Source organism: Conger conger, chromosome 6, assembly GCF_963514075.1.
Source record: "Conger conger chromosome 6, fConCon1.1, whole genome shotgun sequence".
NCBI classification, from domain to species: domain Eukaryota; kingdom Metazoa; phylum Chordata; class Actinopteri; order Anguilliformes; family Congridae; genus Conger; species Conger conger.
The window spans coordinates 51,453,959-51,476,552 of record NC_083765.1 but is presented as its reverse complement, the minus strand read 5'-3'; the positions used below and the strand labels follow the sequence as shown (position 1 = coordinate 51,476,552).

Here is a 22,594-nt window from a genome sequence, read left to right as displayed (position 1 = left end):
GAGCTGGAGTCAAATATGAATTTATAGCAGTCTCTGGTGAATGGATGGTGAAATTCACTGGTTCGCTGGTTTAAGTTTCGAGTTCGCACTACCACACACGCCCGTGCTGTCGATAGCAGGCGACTTTATTGTGCACTATTGTTCTATCACACGCGCAAGCTTTTTCCCCGAGTGCGTTTTAATGATCACGCCGCTTCATTAGAATGCAGCTCATTATGCTAGATTCATTTCGCAGACTTATAATGCAAGCGCATAAGTGCACCCACTTGAAATTGAAGAACAAGGGCAACACTGAAAGCAATGATGGCAACCATGATGTAAACCTTAAATACTTTTAGATAAAAATATTTTAAAAACCATAAATACTGTAAAAGCCTGAATAAACACACAAGATGGTGTAGATCGGCCATGACAAGATGCAGTCGAAATCTTGGCGTAAGCAAGGGGACAAACTCCACAACTGTGAGTGTGTGTGTGTGTGTGTGAGTATGTGTGTGTGTGTGGGTGGGTGGGTGTGTGAGTGTGTGTGTGTGTGTGTGTGTTGTATATGTGTGCTATTATTGGTGTACGTGTGTGTATGTGTAGGGTATGGGTGTGTGTGTGTTATTATGGGTGTTTGTGTGTATGGATGTGCATGTGTTTGGGTGTATGTATGTGTGTGCTATTATGGGTGTTTGTATGTGTATGGGAGTGGGTGTATGTGTGTATGGGTGTGCGTGTGTGTGGGTATGGGTATAGGTGTGCGTGTATGGGTGTGTGTGTGTGTGTGTGTGTGTGAGTGTGTGTGTGTGTTGTATATGTGTGCTATTATTGGTGTACGTGTGTGTATGTGTAGGGTATGGGTATGTGTGTGCTATTATGGGTGTTTGTATGTGTATGGGAGTGGGTGTATGCGTGTATGGGTGTGCGGGTATGGGTATAGGTGTGCGTGTATGGGTGTGTGTGTGTGTGTGTGTGTGAGTGTATGGGGGTGTGTGTATGTGCATGTGGGTGTGTGAATGCGTGTATGGGGTGTGTGTGTGAGTGTGTGTATGGGTATGGGTGTGTGTGTGTGTGTGTATGTGTGAATGCGTGTATGGGTGTGTGCGTGTGCATGTGTGTGTGTGTATGGGTATGGGTGGGTGGGTGGGTGTGTGTGTGTATGGGTATGGGTGGGTGGGTGGGTGTGTGTGTGTATGGGTATGGGTGGGTGGGTGGGTGTGTGTGTGTGTGTGTGTGTGTGTGTGTGTGTGCGTGTGCGTGTGCGTGTATGAGTGTATGTTTGTATCTACTGGCTGTTTTAACGAGTAGAGGGGAAGTGGTGACCCATCACACTAAGAGGAAGCAACACAAAACAAAGCCGAAACACGAACCGTCACACAAACTGATGGGTTAACATACATTTATTCTCGCTATATACTTAGTTATACATTTTTCTATAAAATAACAACTATTAGTTCAGTCAGTTCATTTGACAGTCATACTCATTTAAAAGGCACCCAGGCTGCTAGCTAAATAAATGTAGGTCTGATGCGCCAAGCACTTCCAGAGCACACGTTTGGCATGTCCAACTATACATCTCACCTTGGGTTCTCTGTTGTTAGTATTTATTCACTCTTTCCACGAAATGTCAGTTTAATGATGCTAAACTCCCTTCAATGTTACGATTTCAAAGACAATCCACAGGTACCTTTTAAGCTTGGTTCATATCAGTCCGCTCTGACCTGATATTATGTCCTCATACTGCTTGGCAAATACAGTAACTGTTATTGCATTATAAAAAACAGTGATCACTTTATCATTTTAAAACTACAAAAGGAAGATATGAAAACAAAGGCATGAAAGAGATAATAGAGAGCAGCCTGAATTTTGCACTAATTTAATAAAAAGTTAATAGATAAAAGTTTCTTGACTGCTTTGGCATGTGTAGGGAGAGATTGAAACCCATATAAAAACGTGAACATGACAAAGGCATCAGAAATTGCCTGAGTTAATTAGCTACGTGTAGGTTTGTAGAAAAATACTTAAGTACTTAGTGCCGTTGTAGACAGAATTGTAAAAAAAAAAAAAAAAAGGCAAGAAGGCAGAAGTTAAACTCAGTCAACATTATCCATTATACAAGCAGCTACACTTTACATCTGCCTACTTGTCTCCCTTACTTACTATACCAAAACCACTAAAACTACATGCTCAACATCGTTTCTCATCCTCAGACTCTATATGGCTCTAAAGTCCTCTACACATCATTCCTAAACAATCTCAAACTCATTCTAAGTTCAAAAACAATCTATGGCTCATTCAACGTTCTTACTTATCCATACTTCAAATATACTTCATATTTTGTATTCTCGCTGTGTTTTGTCAACGAGTTGTTCAGTCTATGAAGGAAAAAAAAGCATTTAAAATTATCAATGGGACAATTGGGTGAACTAAATTGCACCTGCCAAAAAAAAGAAGAAGAAATTAAAATCCAACAACTTTTCTGAGAATGAAACAGATGAGTGAAAAAAACAGGACCTCTCCACAATCCCTCCTTTCTTCACTTCCGCACCCTTTCCTCTCTCCCATCTATTTACAGGGCACATATACAGACAGACAGGCAGAGAGAGAGAAAGCGTGATGTGAGAGAAGAGCCCTGCAGATGGCTCGGGCGGGGGCCCTGCCTTCCGTCCTCAGTACGGCTCCGCCTTCAGGTTCCGGTACAGGCAGCACGTGAACACCATGCCCACGATCTAAGAGAGGGGAGAACAGATCTAAGAGAGGGGAGAACAGATTGCTACGTCCTGGGTTCCGCATGATTTATTCTCTCCGGGAAAGTCTACGGCTCCTTCCTTGGATTTAACTGAAGTGGCAGCGTTGGCATAAGTCAGCATTTTTGATAATGGAATTGGGAGTGCCATAAATCACCTTGCAGCTTCTCAAAAAAAATCCAAAGGGGACCTTCGAGAATTAAGGTCAGTTCTATTTACGGACACAATCCAATAAATGGTAGAATCAAACCACTTCGCAGCTCAAACTCTGAACTGCCGAGACCTTTTATGGGACTATTTACTGGTTTGAGCCACTCTGTTTTTCCTGAGAAAATGCGTGGTGGTGCAGGACAGAATTTGCTTGGGTTAAAGTGATGTTGGCTTAGTGGTTTTGGGTTAAAGTGATGAGGGCGGGAGGGGGAGCGGGAGACGTTAAAAGAGAGACGGAAGGATCCGGAAACCTACCTGCACGCAGGCGATCCCGATGCCCACTGCCCCGATGATCCTCAGGTGATCCAGGATGAACTTCTCCAGCTTAGTGATGCACCCACCCTGGGAGGGGAAGAGGGGGAAGGTTGTGACATTGGCTCAGGTGGTAACAGCAGTCGTTGCTGGTTGCCGGTTTGACGCATCCGCATCTGTGCCCTGTGGTCACATGATGCAGAGGCGTCGTGACCACAGCACAGAGATACGGACGCGTCACGTGACCCCAGCACAGCAATACGGACGCGTCACGTGACCCCAGCGCACAGCCTGCGTCAGGAGCAGCCGTGGCCTGACTCACCTCCTCCTTGTAGATGTTGGAGGGGTGGTACCTCTCGCCGCAGTTCTCGGTGATGGTCTTGCAGCAGCTGTCCGGGACCTTCCTCGTCCCCGCCTGCCCAGTCGTCACCCACTTGCTCTCAGCCCAGTCCGCCGAGCTGTTGCTGCCACAGCACTTAAACTAGAACACGGGAGGGGGGAAAAACGTTAACTGTGCATTCGCTACGACGTAGACACGCTTAAACAGCACCCACTAACGTTACATTACATTACATTATTGGCATTTGGCACTCTTTTATCCAGAGCGACATACAGTTGATTAGACTAAGCAGGAGACAATCCTCCCCTGGAGCAATTCAGGATTAAGGGCCTTGCTCAAGGGCCCAACAGCTGTGCAGATCTTACTGTGGCTACACCGGGATTAGAACCACCGACCTTGCGTGTCCCAGTCATTTACCTTAACCACTACGCTACAGGCCGCCCCCTCTCCCCTAGCACGCCCTTGGCCCCCTACAGTACAGCAGCCGGTTGCACCACTATAACGCACGCTTGCTCGTAAGTTACAGCGTAAGTCAGCACTAACTAATTTAAAGCTAAAGTTGTGTCTTTATTTGGTTGCAGAATTCATACCTGTATCTGTACTACATCTTAGCTAAATCGACCGGGGCTTGAGCCACCAACCTTCCATGTCCCAGTCACGTACCTTAGCCACTAGGCTACAGGCTGCCCCAGTCACGTACCTTAGCCACTAGGCTACGGGCTGCCCCAGTCATGTACCTGAGCCACTAGGCTACAGGCTGCCCCAGTCATGTACCTTAGCCACTAGGCTACAGGCTGCCCCAGTCACGTACCTTAGCCACTAGGCTACAGGCTGCCCCAGTCACGTACCTTAGCCACTAGGCTACAGGCTGTCCCAGTCACGTACCTTAGCCACTAGGCTACAGGCTGCCCCAGTCACGTACCTTAGCCACTAGGCTACATGCTGTCCCAGTCACGTACCTTAGCCACTAGGCTACAGGCTGTCCCAGTCACGTACCTTAGCCACTAGGCTACAGGCTGCCCCAGTCACGTACCTTAGCCACTAGGCTACAGGCTGCCCCAGTCGTGTACCTTAGCCACTAGGCTACAGGCTGCCCCAGTCACGTACCTTAGCCACTAGGCTACAGGCTGCCCCAGTCATGTACCTCAGCCACTAGGCTACAGGCTGCCCCAGTCATGTACCTTAGCCACTAGACTACAGGCTGCCCCAGTCATGTACCTGAGCCACTAGACTACAGGCTGCCCCAGTCATGTACCTTAGCCACTAGGCTACAGGCTGCCCCAGTCATGTACCTTAGCCACTAGGCTACAGGCTGCCCCAGTCATGTACCTTAGCCACTAGGCTACAGGCTGCCCCAGTCACGTACCTTAGCCACTAGGCTACAGGCTGCCCCAGTCATGTACCTTAGCCACTAGGCTACAGGCTGCCCCAGTCACGTACCTTAGCCACTAGGCTACAGGCTGCCCCAGTCATGTACTGTACCTCAGCCACTAGGCTACAGGCTGCACTCACCTCCTGCTGCAGCTTGTCCACCGCCTTGGTGATCTGTTTCTCGTTCTCCTGCTTGTACTTCTGCACCATGGTCTCCCTCAGGTTCTGCTTCAGCTCCTCGTTCAGCTGCGCAGCGGGCAACAGAAACCCAGCCATTAGACAAACGCTTCTTCTGCTCTCCGGCTCACGTTCTCACACGCGTTACCATCACATTCACAAGCATTACTGACATCGGCAGACGCGGTCATCCAGAACGAGTGGCAACAAGAAGACAGGTGCAGGAATTGGGGTTAACTGCAACAGTAACCCTAGAAGCGGGGTTACGGGTAACCTAGGATGGACTGTAAACCAGTTAAGCCTGTTAGGGAAAATTCAGAGGGCCACACAAAAGCAAGATGTACAACAAACCCAATGCAATGCAATGCAAAACATTTTATAAAATGAATATATACTATCAGTATCAAACAATGTAACAAAAAATAAATCAAAGGGCAATGAATGGCAAGATGTACAACTTCAAACCAAGCAAAATAACAAGATTCTTTGCAATGCAATGCAAAAAAGTCAAATAAAATAAATATATATACTATCAGTAACAAACAATGTAACAAAACAAAAACCAACAGGCAATCAATAACGAGATGTACAACTTCAAATCGAGCAGAATTTGAAAAATAAATAAAATGTAACAATGTCAAAACACAATCAAAGTGTAATCAATAGACACCTAACTAAAATAGGCTGGACTGTGCCACAAATCTATCTGCACCAAACAGCAACTCTTGATGTAATTTCATTCCATTCTCTTTGCCGAACGCGGTTTCAAAGCGGAGACGGCGATCGCTCTTATCCAAAGCGATGGCACCGTCGTCTTTGCATGCATGGCCCTGAATTACATGCGGCACAACTTTACATCATCATGAACATGATGGCTGAGAGAGGGAACAGAGGACAGAGGAGAGTTTTACCTGGAAGCAGGGGAAAGGGGAACACTGTAACAGGAACAGGAGAAAGAGAGGGGTTACAGGAAGATGGGAAAACGCAGGGAGGAGTGTTAAAGAGATGCGTAATGCCATCGATAATCCCACTCAATTGCTTTGCGTCGATCCAGGCAGCAGCTCGCCAAACCTGCACAGACTGCAAGTTTCTTAACTGCCAGGCATCAAGCCAATTACCATTACGCTGAAAGCAAACGCTGCAAGAAATTATTTATCCCCCTTTTTTTCTCCCAATTTGGTAGCCAATTGGACCCCGTCTGATTCAATTGGAGCTAGTATTAGATACACCGCCCACACCCCGTTCCTCGGCGGCCGGCAGGCAGCCTTCTTCAAGCCGTCGCGTCTCACAAGTCGTGACCGTGATTCCGAGGTGCTCGAGGTGCTTGTTTGTGCGGCGATCTACTAACCCTGCCAAGTCCCTCCCTCTGGAGCAGCGAGCCAATTATTGCTGCTCCACGTGAGCCGGCCAAACTTGGCTTTTGGCAGGACCGAGAATCGAACCCCGATCCCCGGTGTGCAACTGCAGCAAACTGCAATCTTAGCCTGTTGCACCACCGCGGCTCCTTATTTATCGCCTTTTAATTACATTTCCAAATTGATGAACAAAATGTACAACGATCACATCTCATATACCAATAACTGCATGCGTATTTGCAACATATCAGCAACATTTCAAAATGAGCTTTTTCAGGTTCATACTTCGACTACATAAACTACATTGTAAACTAGAGGCTCATCTCATGGCAGAGCACTAATGCAGTTCACCATGTGAACAGAAGAGGTCGCTGTGGCACTGAAGTGTTGCAACGGTTAATATCAGTGTAACAACTGGTCGCTGCACATTGAAATGTATCGTTGCACTGTGTTCGCTGTGCAAGGTATCAATATACGAGACTGGGAAAGCTAACATTACATTAAATGACAGTCATTTAGCAAACGCTCATACAATAAAAGTGCAAATCAGAGCCTGGGACAAGTGCGTTGAAGACCCTACAGTTCCAAATCTTGGAGTGATCACAGATACAAATTGAACCCTTGAAGAGTAAATCAAGTTTCCAGCTACCATACCACGGTTGGCAACTAATATACCCTGAATACTAAAATAATTACACATAAGTGCAATTATAACCTATGGCATACACAAGGCTAATTACAGCAGTGAGGTAGGGAGGGAAAAGTGCAGCCTGAAGAGGTGAGTTTTCAGACTGCGCGGAAAGCAAAAACAAGGCAGAGAATAAAGAATAAAAGGGATTGAGCGAGTAGCCTGCCCCACGGGTAGCTGATGTTCCATTTCTGCAGTACACATGGGTGTCTATGTGCCCCTGAAGTGATGACATCACACAGAGCATCTCCCCCTGGTCATCTTTGTTTAGGGGGACTAACCGCTAATTCGTAACCGCTGACCAATAAAAACTGAAATAGGCCCAGAACACACAGCATCTGTGTTCAATTTCGCCCTGGTAAACGTATCAAGGAGGCCAGAAAACGTCAATCGAATTGAAATAGCGTCGGCATGTTCCACACTCGGGCTGTGGACGCACGCATGTACCTGCTGATAGTAGATGTAGGCCAGGACTCCAGCGAGGATCTCCAGCAGGAAGATGCACAACAGCAGGACAAAGTACTGTGGGAGAGGAGAGACATGAGGGAGAATCAGCCACGTTTTAAGCTAAACTGCACGATTTCATAATTGCTCTGATGACCCAGAACTCTGCAAATTATGGTTTGCTGGCATGAGCTATGGCATAACTATGCTGAAAGATTCTTGGAGAAATATAATATATTTTAATATTAATATAATATATATATATATATTTTTTTTATTGGTTCATAAGGGACTTTCCTTTTCCATAAAAAGAGAACGGACTATCCACCCAGCCGAAATCACTGAAGGACAAAGGCACGGTGGTTAAATCAAATACAGGCGTGAAGATTTCGGTTGTGCAGCTGCAACAGTCCCATAGTGAGGGAGTGTCCCTTCTTCAATCATTTGTTACATAGTTTTTAACTATGGACATAACACAACTCTCCATGTTAACAATGGAGATACCACAACTCTCCCGGTTAACTATGGACATAACACGACTCTCCACATTAACAATGGAGATACCACAACTCTCCCGGTTAACTCTGGAATGGAGCTTGGTAGGATAACCATATATAAATCACTTTTAATGGCTTGAATGGGCTTCTTATGGTGTATCCTATTTAACATTTGCCTCAGGATTTGTCTTCATGTACACAGAATTTTCCGATCAGAAAATACATGACAAGGAAGAATGCACTCGGTAGAGTGCAGACCTCCACCAAGGCACAAACATCTCCCAAAACAAATGTCTAGGCAATCTAGTCATTACTTTTAAAAATATGGTTATCTTGATGGTGGCACGAGAGGAAAGATCAGGGGGTCACCAAGATCAATAGGTTTCTTCCTCTTGGGCACATGAATGTTCACAGAAAATCCAGCCATTGCTTTTCCGGCGATCACAATCCAAAGTTTGGCCTGATGGTGTCGCTAGAGGAAAGGTCCGCGGGTCACAAAAATCAATAGGTTTTCTTCCTCTTAGGAGCATGCACTGCAAATTCTATGGCCATCTGGCAATTAATCTTCCAGACATCTATCACACGGATAGATGGACAAACGGACGGATGGATGTCACTGCATACTGTACCTCCATGGTGGATGTAAAAACAGTAGGGCATGCATTCTCAAGAGAACAGCCTTCAGTGCTTACTAATAAGCAGAAAAGCTGTGAAGCTTTCATCTTTAGTGTTTGCTCTGACCTTATCTCCAGGTTAATTTATAACCGGACAGAGGAAACGTGTGCATGCTCAGCCCCGCCTTATAGTCCAGATTTATTTTTACCGTGACAGAGAGGCAAAGCAGTCCACAGCAGGAGTTGCAAAATTTACAAGATAAGGTGGCCTACTAGCGTATTACTAACAAGACAAAAAAAAAAAAACACCTTCTAGTCTACTGTAAGATCAGGATAGCCTTGATCCTGTGGAAGAAGGACATTTCATGAAAGGACCTGTGTTCAGTAGTAACACTGTAAAACCTGCCTTCAGTTATCTCAGAAGGCAATAGGCACATTCTGTGTCAGGAGACAGGGTAAATGGGGCAAGGGTGCCACAGCGCTGAAGGAACTGGTCTGGTGACCTGGAGGAGGAGGGACGGACTCCCACAGGGAGTGGAATGCCTTTCCTGAATTCATAAGTATCAAATTGCAAAAACAGCTTCATTATAGAAGTGTAGCTGCCTGCTACACTGCCTTGCATGAGGGCAACTAGCTGAGAAAATATTTGTAAAAATATATATTTTAAGTCTAGCAGCTGATGATGATGCTGCTGTACAGTATGAATTAAGGTTTGCAATGTATTGCAGATTAATTTCATGGCTTGTAAATATTTAGGTGCATAACATCTCGGAATGGTGCGACAATGATGGCATTTCAAACTAAACCAGCCGTGACACCGACACTCCCGAGCGAGTGACTGCAATTCCACCATTTAGAACGTTAACAATACCCAGCAAAATAACTGTCATTACACACATACAAATACCAAGCTATGCAACGCAAGTCACGCTGGACAAAAGCGCCCCCTAGGAAACCGAACTGAGTAACAGAACGCAGAGAAAGTCCAGAGGGAGATGAAAGGTTGGTGAAAACTTGGGCCGACAGCGTTCTTTCTGCCCCGCTCGACAGCGCATTCCTTACCGCCCCCTGCACTATCTCTCCCCTCCCTGCACGCCCGCCCAACAACAGGGTCAAGTTCCCCCCCCCCCCCCCCCCCCGGCACGCATTCCTCGGTCCTGACTCACTGGAGTCCGAATGCTCTTAAAGACACATGCTGCATTCCAGCGCATCTCTCCATCACATCGCTCAAGCACAGACTAGAGTAATATTCAGTTTTTAGAAAAGATCAATAACATCTTATTGATCTGAAGGGGGGGGGGGGGGGGGGGGTCAGGATCTTTGTTAAGCTGCTTTGTGACAATCTGGCATTGAAAAAAGTGCCATACAAATAAAATAAAATTGCATTGAATTGAACTGAGATTGAATTCAATCTCTCCAGGGAGGACTTACACCTAGCAACAGATATAAAACACATTTAAAACATTCGTTTGGTTAATAAAGATTTTAAAAATTCCAATATTGTATGAAGCACCTGAAGTTGCTGATCTCAGTAAGGAAAAACCCTTTTGGATTTCGGTGGAGCCAATTCATATTGGGTTTGGGACTGAACAGGTGAATGTAAATTTATGGTTGATGTAAAAACGGTTTCTTTTTTCATTGTATGCTGGCTGCTGCACCTGACGTTCCCCCGGGGAAAAATAAAGTATTCTAAACTCTATTCCACTCAAAACTATGCTACAACACACACATCTGCTAAAAGACATCTGAGGGTACAGGAGTCTTCCGCTGCATTCCCTCGGCTGACTGCAGCGAGTGACATCGACCCTGGGTTTGAATTTACAGCTCTGAGGTGTTGGAAGGCACCTCTCCACAGCTAATCTCCAGACGGATGGAGGAGGGGGAACTGAGGACAGTGGCCGTGTGTGGTGTTTAGGTGTGTGGGGTTTAGGTGTGTGGGGTTTAGGTGTGTGGGGTTTAGGTGTGTGGTGTTTAGGTGTGTGGGGTTTAGGTGTGTGGTGTTTAGGTGTGTGGGGTTTAGGTGTGTGGTGTTTAGGTGTGTGGGGTTTAGGTGTGTGGTGTTTAGGTGTGTGGGGTTTAGGTGTGTGGGGTTTAGGTGTGTGGGGTTTAGGTGTGTGGTGTTTAGGTGTGTGGGGTTTAGGTGTGTGGTGTTTAGGTGTGTGGGGTTTAGGTGTGTGGTGTTTAGGTGTGTGGTGTTTAGGTGTGTGGTGTTTAGGTGTGTGGGGTTTAGGTGTGTGGTGTTTAGGTGTGTGGGGTTTAGGTGTGTGGTGTTTAGGTGTGTGGTGTTTAGGTGTGTGGTGTTTAGGTGTGTGGTGTTTAGGTGTGTGGTGTTTAGGTGTGTGGTGTTTAGGTGTGTGGGGTTTAGGTGTGTGGGGTTTAGGTGTGTGGTGTTTAGGTGTGTGGTGTTTAGGTGTGTGGTGTTTAGGTGTGTGGGGTTTAGGTGTGTGGTGTTTAGGTGTGTGGGGTTTAGGTGTGTGGTGTTTAGGTGTGTGGTGTTTAGGTGTGTGGGGTTTAGGTGTGTGGTGTTTAGGTGTGTGGTGTTTAGGTGTGTGGGGTTTAGGTGTGTGGTGTTTAGGTGTGTGGGGTTTAGGTGTGTGGTGTTTAGGTGTGTGGGGTTTAGGTGTGTGGTGTTTAGGTGTGTGGTGTTTAGGTGTGTGGGGTTTAGGTGTGTGGTGTTTAGGTGTGTGGTGTTTAGGTGTGTGGGGTTTAGGTGTGTGGTGTTTAGGTGTGTGGGGTTTAGGTGTGTGGTGTTTAGGTGTGTGGGGTTTAGGTGTGTGGTGTTCGAGGGGAGGCCATCGAGCGAGTGCGGCTCCAGGCAACTGGACACACATATACACATTGGTTCACCGTGTAGAAATTACAGCATTTTTTTATACAGTCCCCTCATTTCAGGGTGCAATAATATTTGGGACAATTAGAAATTGTCTTAATTTTAGGGTTTATTATTGTCATTTGTGAACATGAAGACCAGAGTTGTGCTAATGAAAGTCATGAAATACAAAAAAAACACCAAACTAAACTATTCTATTTAGCCAACAGTAGTACCACTGTCCAATTACTTACGGACTACATGGTAGCTCTGAATGAAATAACCCCTGGGAGAGTAGCTATGAAGAACAACCCTGACTTCTGTTCTCATCCGCGCCCTCAGCCTCTTGCATGTTTTCCACATTCCCGTTCCTCTCCCCGAAATAAGCATTAAAGTGTCAGACTGTGAGAGGCAGCAGGGATGGGCCGAGCGGGCCCTCAGCCCCTGGCCCGCTCCGGGGCAGATGTGTCAGGCAGGCGCGCTGGGCCAGAGTCCAGGGGGAGGTCTGTGCTTTCTCTCTTCTGGTTGCATGAGTGCACGAGAGGGCCAGAGAGATGGAGTGTGTGTGTGTGTGTGTGTGTACGTGTGTGTGCGTGTGGGGGAGTGTGTACGTGTGTGTGTGTGTGTGCGCGCGCGTGCGTGCGTGTGTGGGGGAGTGTGTACGTGTGTGTGTGTGTGTGTTTGAGTGGGTGTGCGTGTGCGTGCGTGTGTGAGAGAATGCAGAAGCGTCGATGTGTTTGCAGCAGATTACACACAGGGCAAAGCCCGACTGAGCGGCTAGTGGAATGTACAGGATGAAGGGTACAGGGATGAACAGATAAACAAGAAAGCGCTGATCTGTCTGTAATCCAACCAGCCAGGCAGGATTACAGGGAGGGAGGAACTCCCAGGAACGCAGTGTACATCTTTCACCGCAGTGCGCCGTTACCCTCTCCAACGTTCCCAAAAAACCCAGCCCCGCAGGACAGGAGCCCCTCTTACAAAGACCAAAACCATTGCGCTTCGTCAGCTTGTACAAAGGTCACGGTTTGACGTTTCATTGTAAACATTTAAACAAAACGTGTCCTCAGCGGTGTAAACGCTTGCGATTACAGCTACTGGGCCGATTTGGATGACATTCCGGCATTACACCATGAGAGATTAGCAAAGTGCTGAATCATAACCGCATGAAGTCATTACCGTATATCAGACAGACACTGCGTTACTGTGTATGTGTGTGTGTGTGTGCCTGCACGTGCAGGAATTCCGCTGAAAATGTGGAGAACCCCCGTCACCCATGAGTTGTTGGAAATGACTAAATCAGTCGATTAGGAAGGCCAAATATTTTCCCCGACCCGCCCCATGGCTCCCGTGAACACAATGGAGCGCTTATGCGCCCTCTTCCCCCTCATCTGCCATCGGGCACTTCCCAGCCAACCCGCCATCACGGTGCCACTGCCTCTGAGACCCAGCCCCGCCCGTTCTGTTCACTAATAGTACAATAGGTAAAGTCGGACTTCTAACGGCCAAGAGAGGAATTGCAGCTTCACCTTCAAACCACAACACTGTTTATCGCCCCGCCCCCCCCTTTGTAAACGACGTTGAAACGCCATTGGCTGCGGCAACCAATTTTCACCCAATGAGCTTGAATTATTGTACAGCTATACGATGTTTTGGTCGGAGTGCCGGCCCGTCAACCGTGTATTTTGAAACCTGAATTTAAGGACTGCAAACACAGTCAACATGTCAGAGAGCCTTTTTTCAATGACAGGAAGGGATTTACAATGGTCTTGTAACAATGTTTTAACACAAAAATCTTACCTATTGTGCCTTTAAGTTCCACTTAGCTGAGCTGAAGACATCCAATGCGACATAATATGCAGTCTGACGGAGAAACTGAGGTGGAGTCGAGTTTGTGATTATCGGCATTTATGGAAGAGAACCGAAAAAGGCGTTTAGTGGCCCGGTTCATCTAAACTCCTCTGTGCCTGATTCCTGCAGCGAGTCTGTCCAAGTCTCCACCCGTCTTTGAGTCCTTCCCCCCCCTCTGGGAACGTTCTTCTGTTTTGCCCCTTCGTACGTTGAAAGCTGCTTACTGGTGTTTTGCTTTGGCATGTCAGTTTGATATACAGTGAGCTAGTAGGCCTATCCATCAGTCTGGACACGTTAGAAAAAAAAAAAAAAAACATAGACAATGTCCGGCCCAGTTTCCCCAATAAAAGTGCTTTCTTGGCAGGTTTTTGAAAACTGCAAGGTAAGACGGAAAAGCTTACAGTTACGCCAACCAGACCTGGGTCAAATACGTAATTGTTTTGTATCCAAATACTTTTCTGTGCCTGGCGTAGATTATTTCATAGGGCCCAAACCCCCAGACAAGCTCAGCAAAGCATAGAAAAGTGTTAGAATCAAAAATAATTCCGTATTTGAACCCAGTCTGATACCAACACATGGGGAGCATTCAGTTGGCAAAGCTGCACAGAATCTCATCTGAAAGGGCTGATGGGAGATGTAGTCGGGAGCCTGTGAAAGGGCTTCAAATTCTCCATTTCTGGACTACGTTCCATTTCGCTCCCGGTGAAATGCTTTCTGACGGGGCATTCTGAACGCCGCTTCAGTGTACATGGGTCGCCCCTCTCCAGTTCCCAGTGCGTAAACCGAACTTCGTACCGGAAAGATGGTAAATTTATGCCTAGGGACAGCCCGACCACCAAGCGTGTATTCTCGAAGTGTGACACGTGTATGTTTAATGTCCGGCAGCATGTGATATATGACCCCTGTCGCCACAGGGTCACCTATTCATGTTCCTGGGTGTGCACTGATTGGCTGTCAGCAGAGTAGGCCGGTGCTGGGAAGTTATTTGCCTGCCAGACGTCGCAATTCGGTGTGAGTAAGCGCGCTGCCGTTTGAACAGCTGAACTTTTACAGCAGCAGCTGAGGGGAACAGGCCTCTCCTCGAGCTGTCACTCAACACCTCCTCCTCGGATTTACATGGGTGAAATATGTCATAGTTTCGGATTCAAATACGTTTCTACGCTTTCCTGAGCTTGTCTGGTGTGTTGCACACCGAGGGCCGGGGTTCACGTCCCGGTCCTGCCGAAAAGGCCAGTACGGCCGGCACACCAGGGAGCGGCATAGCTGCACACGCGTCACGGAAATGTAAAGATTCTGAGATGGTGCGTGCGTGCCCTCACCACTCTCAGAAGATTCCTCTGCTCCCTGAAGGTGGCGCAGCATCCTAGCACACCCGTTACCATGACGATGACCCCCGCCAGGATCAGGATGTAGGCGGAGGCTGCGTACGTGCTGGAGGACAGCAGGCTGATGTAGTCGCTCTTCTCCACCAGAGTCCATATTCCCACTGCCATTACAACGCCCCCTGCCAACTGGGAGGACATGATGCAGTCAATTCAAATTTCCTATAAAACTGACCGACTGACACACACACCAATGCGCTCATAATATGAATACAAATGTTTAACATGTAAATATGAATTCATTTTCTAGGACAGGTTTTGGGAATGCCTTCGGACACACTGACAATTCGAGATACAAGTACAGACAAACGCATTGATTTGCTGCTCTCCTTTTAATAGCAACTGTCACTTAATTCCACACTCCCAAGATTAACATCTACTGGCCAACACTGTCTTCATTGTTCCAGCTACTGTTCTCCTAGGAACTAGCACTTGTTTTGTCCCCATTTTTTTCTTTCCTTAATTCAAACCCTCTTTTTTCCCCTTCTTCAGACTAAATTGTTATTTCCATACTTACAATCCGTATCATTTTTCCTCTAATGACCTATGACCAACGCATTTGCCACAAAATATTTGGGCATTATCTGAAATCAAATTTAAACAGAATTTCATGCATTTCATTGTGGATTATTTTTATTTATATATAAAGAGCCAGGCCTCAGTCCTGAAGGTCAATCAGTCCTAAAATGACATATGAAGATGGTCAGAGAGACGGGATAACAGTAAGATGGACACTCACCCAGAACAGGAAGTTGAACGCGAAGAGCAGGTACTTCAGACAAATCGTTCCGCAAGTTTCCTTCTTTTCGTCGTAGGCCCCCATCTTGATAGAGACACAAAATATTTGAAGATTCACTATTAGTCCCACTCATTTTGTGCTTTTGAAAAGTTTATATTATTCAAATCTACAGCCTAGCACAGAGCTTACATGTGGTGGAGAGTCAGGCAACAAAGAGAGAGTTCCTTTCTACCGTTTCTACTGCAAATATGCATTTCTGGACGGTAGCAGCAGAAGCCTGAGAACATTAGTGGCAGATATCAAAGCCATGTTGTGCTCAGGTACGTTTAAAGCCTGTACTCATCCTGTTAAGTCACCGTTACGGTGTGTGGATGGGCCTTGCGGTTCGGTCTTAGTCAAATCTGGACTGTAGCCAGTAGCCCTGTAGGGCAGGGCAGAAGATCAGGGTCTCACTGGGCAACAGTATTGCCCACTGGTCAACCAGTGCACAGCCCACATGGTGTCAAGATATTAACCCGTCCTTACATTACAGTGGATTAGACTAAGGAGGGGCCAATCACTCAGGAGCAATGTGGGGTTAAGGGCCTTGCTTAAGGGCCAGGGCTCAACACCTGCATGGATCTTATTGTTGCCACAGTGGGGTGTGAACCACAAACCTTCAGCATCCCAGACAAGCACCTTAGCCACTAGACTATAGGCTGCTCCGTCTCGGAAACCATGAAATTCTAAAGGAATCAAGTGCTTTGGAGGTGAGCTCATGCTTCCCGGAACTTTGTGGAATAGACAATAGAGGTTAGAGTGAACATGGGGGGGTTATTGGAAGAAAAAGAAAAAAAATCATGTACACCGATGATTCCCAACAAGATGTCTGTCCGGACCTGATCTGGCAGAGTAATTAAGATACCTGGAAACGACAGGAAGCCTACTGGGCCGCCTGCCAAGACTCTGCACTTCTTGTCCTGAAGGCTTGTCGGAAATCCCTTACCAGACGGTATGAAACAGGGTGCACAGGGGCTAACGCTACCGTGTATGTTAGGAATGGTGAGCACCAATTTCTATTCAGGTTGAATAGAAGCAAACTAGTGTTGTGTTCAGGCTTTTCCTACATAAAGTCATTTGTTGAAGAAAAAATAAACATTAGAAGTTAAATCAGGAACTGGAAGTAGGAACACAGACGATATCCCCATTTTGAAAAGTTTGACATGGATGTTCAATAATGTAGCAGGGGTGGTTCTTTCCCAGGAATTTTAAGCCGCACTTAAGACCTGGAAGGGCGTGGATGAAGAGTGACTTCGTACCCCCGTGACCTGAGATATAAATCTTGAATGGGACATCGGCAACTACTTGTTTGTTTCTCATTTCTGAAAGGATGATCGTCTTTTGGCGCTTCAAGCAAGTTTGTCCCCGTCTGAATACAGGCATTTTGTTGGCAACATTTGGTGAAACTGTATACGGTTGATGTGCAAAGTCGATTTGGGAAAACCATGGGAAAGTAGAGGTTCTCTTTCCCAGCTATGCCCTTACTTTATTTTGGGAATGTCCCAATTGCTCAGGGGAATTGTGGACAGACAAACTACTTCCAAGATCAGGAAACATGGCAGTGATGCAGTGCTGGCCAATTCATATGAATCATTAGTTTGTAGAGTTGGAGCTCCAAATATAAGTCGTAATTCCAGCCAATATAACAAAATGCCGGCGCATCCTAGCATGTTGTACTTGCTAGGTCCAATGAGATTTCAAGAACAGAAACAGAGCATTCTGGGACAAAGTTAAGGGACATATAAAAAATGCATGAATCAGCAAGTTGTACAGCACTTTAAAAAAGTAACATGTAGCTTATAGGCTAGTACTTGTAAACCCTTTTGCTGTTTTGAGTTTCACAATGAGGGATGGGATGGGAAGGCCCTGCCCTGGGGCATATGATTCAACAGGCAGACTGATATCATCAGTCTGATCACAATATTTTGCCACTGACAGGATGTCTCGCTGTTCTCTGACTGGTCTACTGCTCACATGGGTGGCACACCTTTGATGCTCATATGGGTGGGGCCCTCATAATACCGAAAAGACAGCCTTTTCTTTTCCTCATGGTTGACCTTCAGGCACCGGTTGTTGAAACCAAAAGGAAAAGTGCATTTTTGCCCCAGATGTAACACTGAGAATGTAACAGATGTAACACTATGTAACGTAATGTCTAGACAAAGCAATACAGTGGCGGGGGGGTTAAACCTTAAAGATCTATACAACTTAGTTTGAAGATTTACACATACATCTCAAGCTTTTAATTAAGCATCACCCCTTTTCTTAACACAAGCTTGAAAATCACATACCCAAAATAAAATGCCTCCAATTCTTGAACCCTTTTGACTACAGGTATAATCCTGGTGTCTTCTGAAAGGTAACCCTTTGGGATTTGTTTTCCCAAGAGTCAATTAGTCTAAGTATTACGAAATCAAAGTTACAGATGCTCAAACACAGTGGAAGCGGAACATTTTCTGGTTTGACTGGATACAGATTATTGTGGCGGCACCTGGTGCACTTAGAAACACGATGGAGCCACAGCCAAAACACTGGACAAATCCCCTTTCAAATTTGATGACAATATCACCAAAAAGGAGCATTCTGCATTGCTTTTTCTAAGCTACGTCTAAGCAGTTTTCCAAAAAGGACATTTGGAGACTCCAAATGGACACATAGAACGAAATGATATTATGGTCTTATGATATGACATTTATTCTGAAAAAAAGAGTTTGCACTTCCCCCTGCTTGTCACCCTCCCCCTACCCCTCTCCTTGTGCTCTCCTCAGATAGCAACAAGTCAAGAAGATTGTAAAAAAAGAAGAACAATAATCACAATAATAACAACATGTATACTAATACATTCATTGAGGTCCTTTGATTGACATTTTTGTCAAATACCCAACCCCTATCAACAAGTCAAACACATCTGAAGTTCGTACGTGGGCTCATCTTGTTCCAGAGAGCCTTTGCAAAATGTAGGTAATGGCATTCATATGTTCAAGTACTTTTGTAGACATAGAAATGTAGTGGCGAAACAGACAACTATGAAAATTCCTCAAGAGAAATTCTAAGTGAACAATGGAGATTATATCGATGTAGTTAACTCGGTATATCCTCTTACCATAGTGATTAACAATTGCACTGCTAAAAACGGAATGAATGCAAAAGAACCCCACACCGACCCAGTGAGACTTAAGGGGTTAAGCACTCATCTTAATAGGGCATGAGAAATAGGAAAGAAATGTGTAGACTGCCTTCTCAGAATACAGTACACGATCTGTGTCCTCACCATACAATTTCTACCCCATACCCCCAGGTATGTCTGCGGCTCTCAAGCCTAGACTTGCCCCATGCCCCCCCACCACCTTCAAAGATGGAGGAGGTAGATTTTGTCCACTTCACTTCACTTCACTGCAAGACTTGGCAAGTACTCTAGTCTCTCTCTGAGACTGTCTAGCCAGTGCAATCAAAATGAGCTGGCAAATAAAGAAGATTTTAAGTATTAGCCTTCGTGGCAATGTTTTCCCTGGCCGCAGTTTGGTGAAGGAAGGTTGTATACGGAGCCCAGGCTTTCCCATGGTGCATTGTTGCAGCTAATGCTATAATTGCAGCGAAAATCGTAGGATTTGTGGGATGGCGGGACGTGTCTGCAGGAGTTAAAGCAACTCTCTTTCTGACGCGGTCAGTCGACACATCTGTGCACACAGACACCAAAGGATAATCAGTCTCTGCCTGTCAGCGTGAATCCGTCCCCTAGTATGCGCCTGTCAATTAAATTCAAACAAAGCTTTGTTGACGCAACTTCATTACAGGACCCACAAAGGCCTTCAGAATCTTCAGAAAATGCACCACCATTTTAAGGAATATGCAGAAAAAGTGTTGTTCCCGGTCTGTATCAATGAGTAGCTTCACATCTGCCAGTCTATCAACCCGTGTATCGTGAATAGATATTTGCATAACCATCTATAAAATCTCACAATTTTCCTCAGCTCACGGTTTCATAAACAGTCCACAGTAATAAATATGGGCACAGATAGTGGTGTACCCCATGGCATACTAATGTTGAACTGCCTCTGACATTGTACACTTTTAGAAATTTCACAAAACGTCTGAAACGGTTTGCTCTTAGGATAGCACAGCTTGTCATTATTTTAACATTATCTTCCTCATGTTATGTTAACATGCCACAATAACAGAATCATTATTCAGTATTGAGGTGTGACAGGGCTCATTTGTATGCGACCAATCCGACAGATTGTTCTAATTTCATATAAGAATTCATTAGGCTACAGCATGCGTGGCTGTTCACCTGTGTTGTGTGTGTACCTCTGTTTAATAATTGTATTTATACACACAGTATGTGTGAAATGGAGACAAAATATAAGGTAAAAATAACAGTTAAAGTAATGGAAAAGGGTTTCGCAAAATATGCTAGATAGAAAAACTTTCTTAATCAGTTCAATGAGAACCGAGTTGTATTAATGTTGTCTGATATCTAGCCCATCAAGATCCGCCGTTTTTAATAGTCGCAGGGTTTCCCGAGATATTTATAGCTACATACACTTACTTATATTATAGTATAGCGGTAACGTTATATCGTCCCGAGGGGCTACCTAATAACAGCTAGATGTTATTACAAGACCGCAAAATGTATTTATCCTGTGCCGGAAAAGTCTGAATGAAACTGCAAGTTTCACATTGTGGAGTAAATAGCTCACTTGGCTATCTATCTCGATTCCAAACCATCAGGCTAGGTGGCTAAAATCAATGCATTACCAAAACACAATAGCAAGCAAGCATTTCCTTCGGGAAACAACGAGAAAAACAATGGTGGCCAAATGTAAGTTCACACTCTTCTTACTTGTAGATATCCCGAGGTTATAACGGTCACCGCCGCATACACAATCAGTGTGCCTAATTTGGACAAATAATGCTATGCGGTTATGAGATTGTCCAACAACTTAACGTTAAGTTAAGTTAAGTTAGGTTAGCTAGAGATAGTAACGCTGAGGTTAGCTCATTACGGCTGCTTGCAATAACGTTAAGTTCGCTATAGCTACTGATTAACTAGTGTTACTCACATAAACTCTAATAAAGCTAGTTATGGTTCGTGTAAAAGCTACCGTTAGCCAACGTGTTCATGGTCACCAACTTAGTCACACGTTTACTAGCATTTCAGCTAACTAGTACTGATGTGGTTAGCCCACCCAGCTACTGCAGCTAACCTAGCCGTTATCAAGTTCTATAGCTGGCGAGCTAACGATACTGAACAACTTTAATTAATGCTTAGCTACTAAAATACTAGCTGAGCACTCGTTTCTGAAACATAACACATTAGAACGTGACCATTTTTTAGATAAGCAATCGGTAAATACTGTATACAAGTTAGCTAGCTAAATCGGTTAATTAACTTACCTTGTCTTTTCACACGTCCTCTTCTCGTTTCAGAATTAACTATTACAAAACCCGGACTTAATTAACAGACCGTCCTATCTTTTTCCTCGTTTTCTCTTCGGTGACCTTTGGGGGTAATAAGGGCACAAACTACCAGTTGCCCGGTGTATATTTAGGCAATATGAGCTGGCAAGAAAATACAACCTTCGGTATTGTGGCAACCAACTCCACCCCACGCACTTGTCTGCCTTGAACTAAAAAAAAAAAAAAAACCGCAGTGGGGGAAAAAGGTAGCTATAGCTCATCTGGCGTACCGCATTGGTATTACATTGGCACGACACATTGTGCCTGCGTGCGTACGTGCGAGCGAGCGAGAAAGTGACACTGTCTAGCAAATCAACATTATGTGAATATAAAGATAATACGCTCCTAAGATTCATACATTGAAGTCATAGCTGGTCGATGTATCCAAGAAGGATTGTCCAAGAAGGATTTAGCTTGATTTATCATCTATCAAGAACTTCCGCATGTGAAATGGAATAAGAAAAATATTTATTAAATGAAATATCGTATTATCATAAATGATAGATATTTTGCACTGGTTATAAATAATTACATTTGATCCATTAATACGAAATTTAAAGAATGTTTCGGCACCAGGCTGGCCTGTGCAGCCACTTGCAAGCCGTCCTATTTAAATAAAATCCCATTTAGAACACTATAATGTAGACTTTGTTTTGATCAATGGAATTTGTGTAAAAATGGTCCAAATAACAACAGTCCAACAGCATTACCCACACGACTTGTACGACTGTTGTAAAACAATTAATTGTGCGGAATATTGCATTTTTAATAGCTAGCCTTTGGAAGGCAAGCCTGCCAGTTCCTTTTTATGTGAATATGTGTTTGTGTGTGAGTGTGTTTACATGTTCAGGAAGGAGCTTACTACTGTGAGATGTGTTCATGCAGGCAGGATGAAGTTGAATGGTACTGTACATGCAAAGATGGCTTTTCTTTCAGCCAATTCAGTACCAAAAGGCTTTCTGACAAAGTCAGATTCTTCTTTGCTCTGTCTGACCCATATTCCCACCCATAATCTTTTCCTGTTTGATCGACTTCCTGCCTTTGTTACACCTCACTTTGTTTTTTGTGTTCTCTGTTACCAGCTAAATCAGACAGGCAGGATACGTAAAAAAAAAAAACAGTTGGAAAAAACAACATTATTTTACTTTGCTAGTAACCAATATGTTTAAAAACAGATATTCTAGATCAGTTCCTCTTTCCAATCGGACAGCATAACCAAGTACCTGCCCTTGCAGACCCTATACATATCATTCCAATGTTTAATGTGTACCATTAAGCTGTACTCATTTTATTTAAATAGGGCCTACTCTCTTATGAGAGTGTAGGGAATTTCATCATATTTAATATTAATCATTTGGAAGTGGTACATGTAAAACATTTACATGAGAAAGAAACATCTAAAAAAAGATCTGTTGTTTATGCCCTGCAACTGGTAGACCACCGAGGAGGAGACCAACTAGTGTCAGTGTAACAGCTGTTCAGGGCAGAGCAGGTGATAGGTCATCTCTTTTGGTATTTTGACTTGTTGACGATTTCATGGTCTTGCGGTGGTTGCAGTTGCTACAGTTCCATAGTTAAAGGGGATGAGAAATGTTGTTATGTCCGCCCCCCATTGGCTGGCCGGTTATGCCACACAG

General features: G+C 44.9%; 1 protein-coding gene across 2 annotated transcripts; it reads right to left on the bottom strand.

The window, feature by feature from the left end:
- Positions 1-1,367: 1,367 nt before the first annotated feature.
- Positions 1,368-21,131, bottom strand: LOC133131457 (CD151 antigen-like). 2 transcript variants are annotated; one of them, XM_061246829.1, is made up of 9 exons: positions 20,895-21,131; positions 15,459-15,542; positions 14,657-14,848; positions 7,570-7,644; positions 5,991-6,014; positions 5,044-5,148; positions 3,514-3,672; positions 3,195-3,281; positions 1,368-2,711 (listed from the first exon to the last, which is right to left on the bottom strand). In XM_061246829.1, exons 2-9 carry the CDS (start codon positions 15,540-15,542, stop codon positions 2,652-2,654), a joined length of 786 nt encoding a protein of 261 aa, XP_061102813.1. In that variant the 5' UTR covers positions 20,895-21,131; the 3' UTR covers positions 1,368-2,651. The 2 variants fall into 2 exon arrangements, with proteins under 2 accessions (XP_061102813.1, XP_061102814.1); XM_061246830.1 differs by lacking the exon at positions 5,991-6,014.
- Positions 21,132-22,594: the final 1,463 nt, after the last annotated feature.

Coding starts and splice junctions, on each gene's coding strand:
- LOC133131457 (XM_061246829.1), bottom strand. CDS start 15,542: ATGGGGGCCTACGACGAAAAGAAGGAAACTTGCGGAACGATTTGTCTG. Junction 7,645..14,656: donor AGAGGAATCTTCTGAGAGTG/GTGAGGGCACGC, acceptor CCTCTCCCACAG/TACTTTGTCCTGCTGTTGTG. Junction 6,015..7,569: donor CCTACATCTACTATCAGCAG/GTACATGCGTGC, acceptor TTCCTGTTACAG/TGTTCCCCTTTCCCCTGCTT.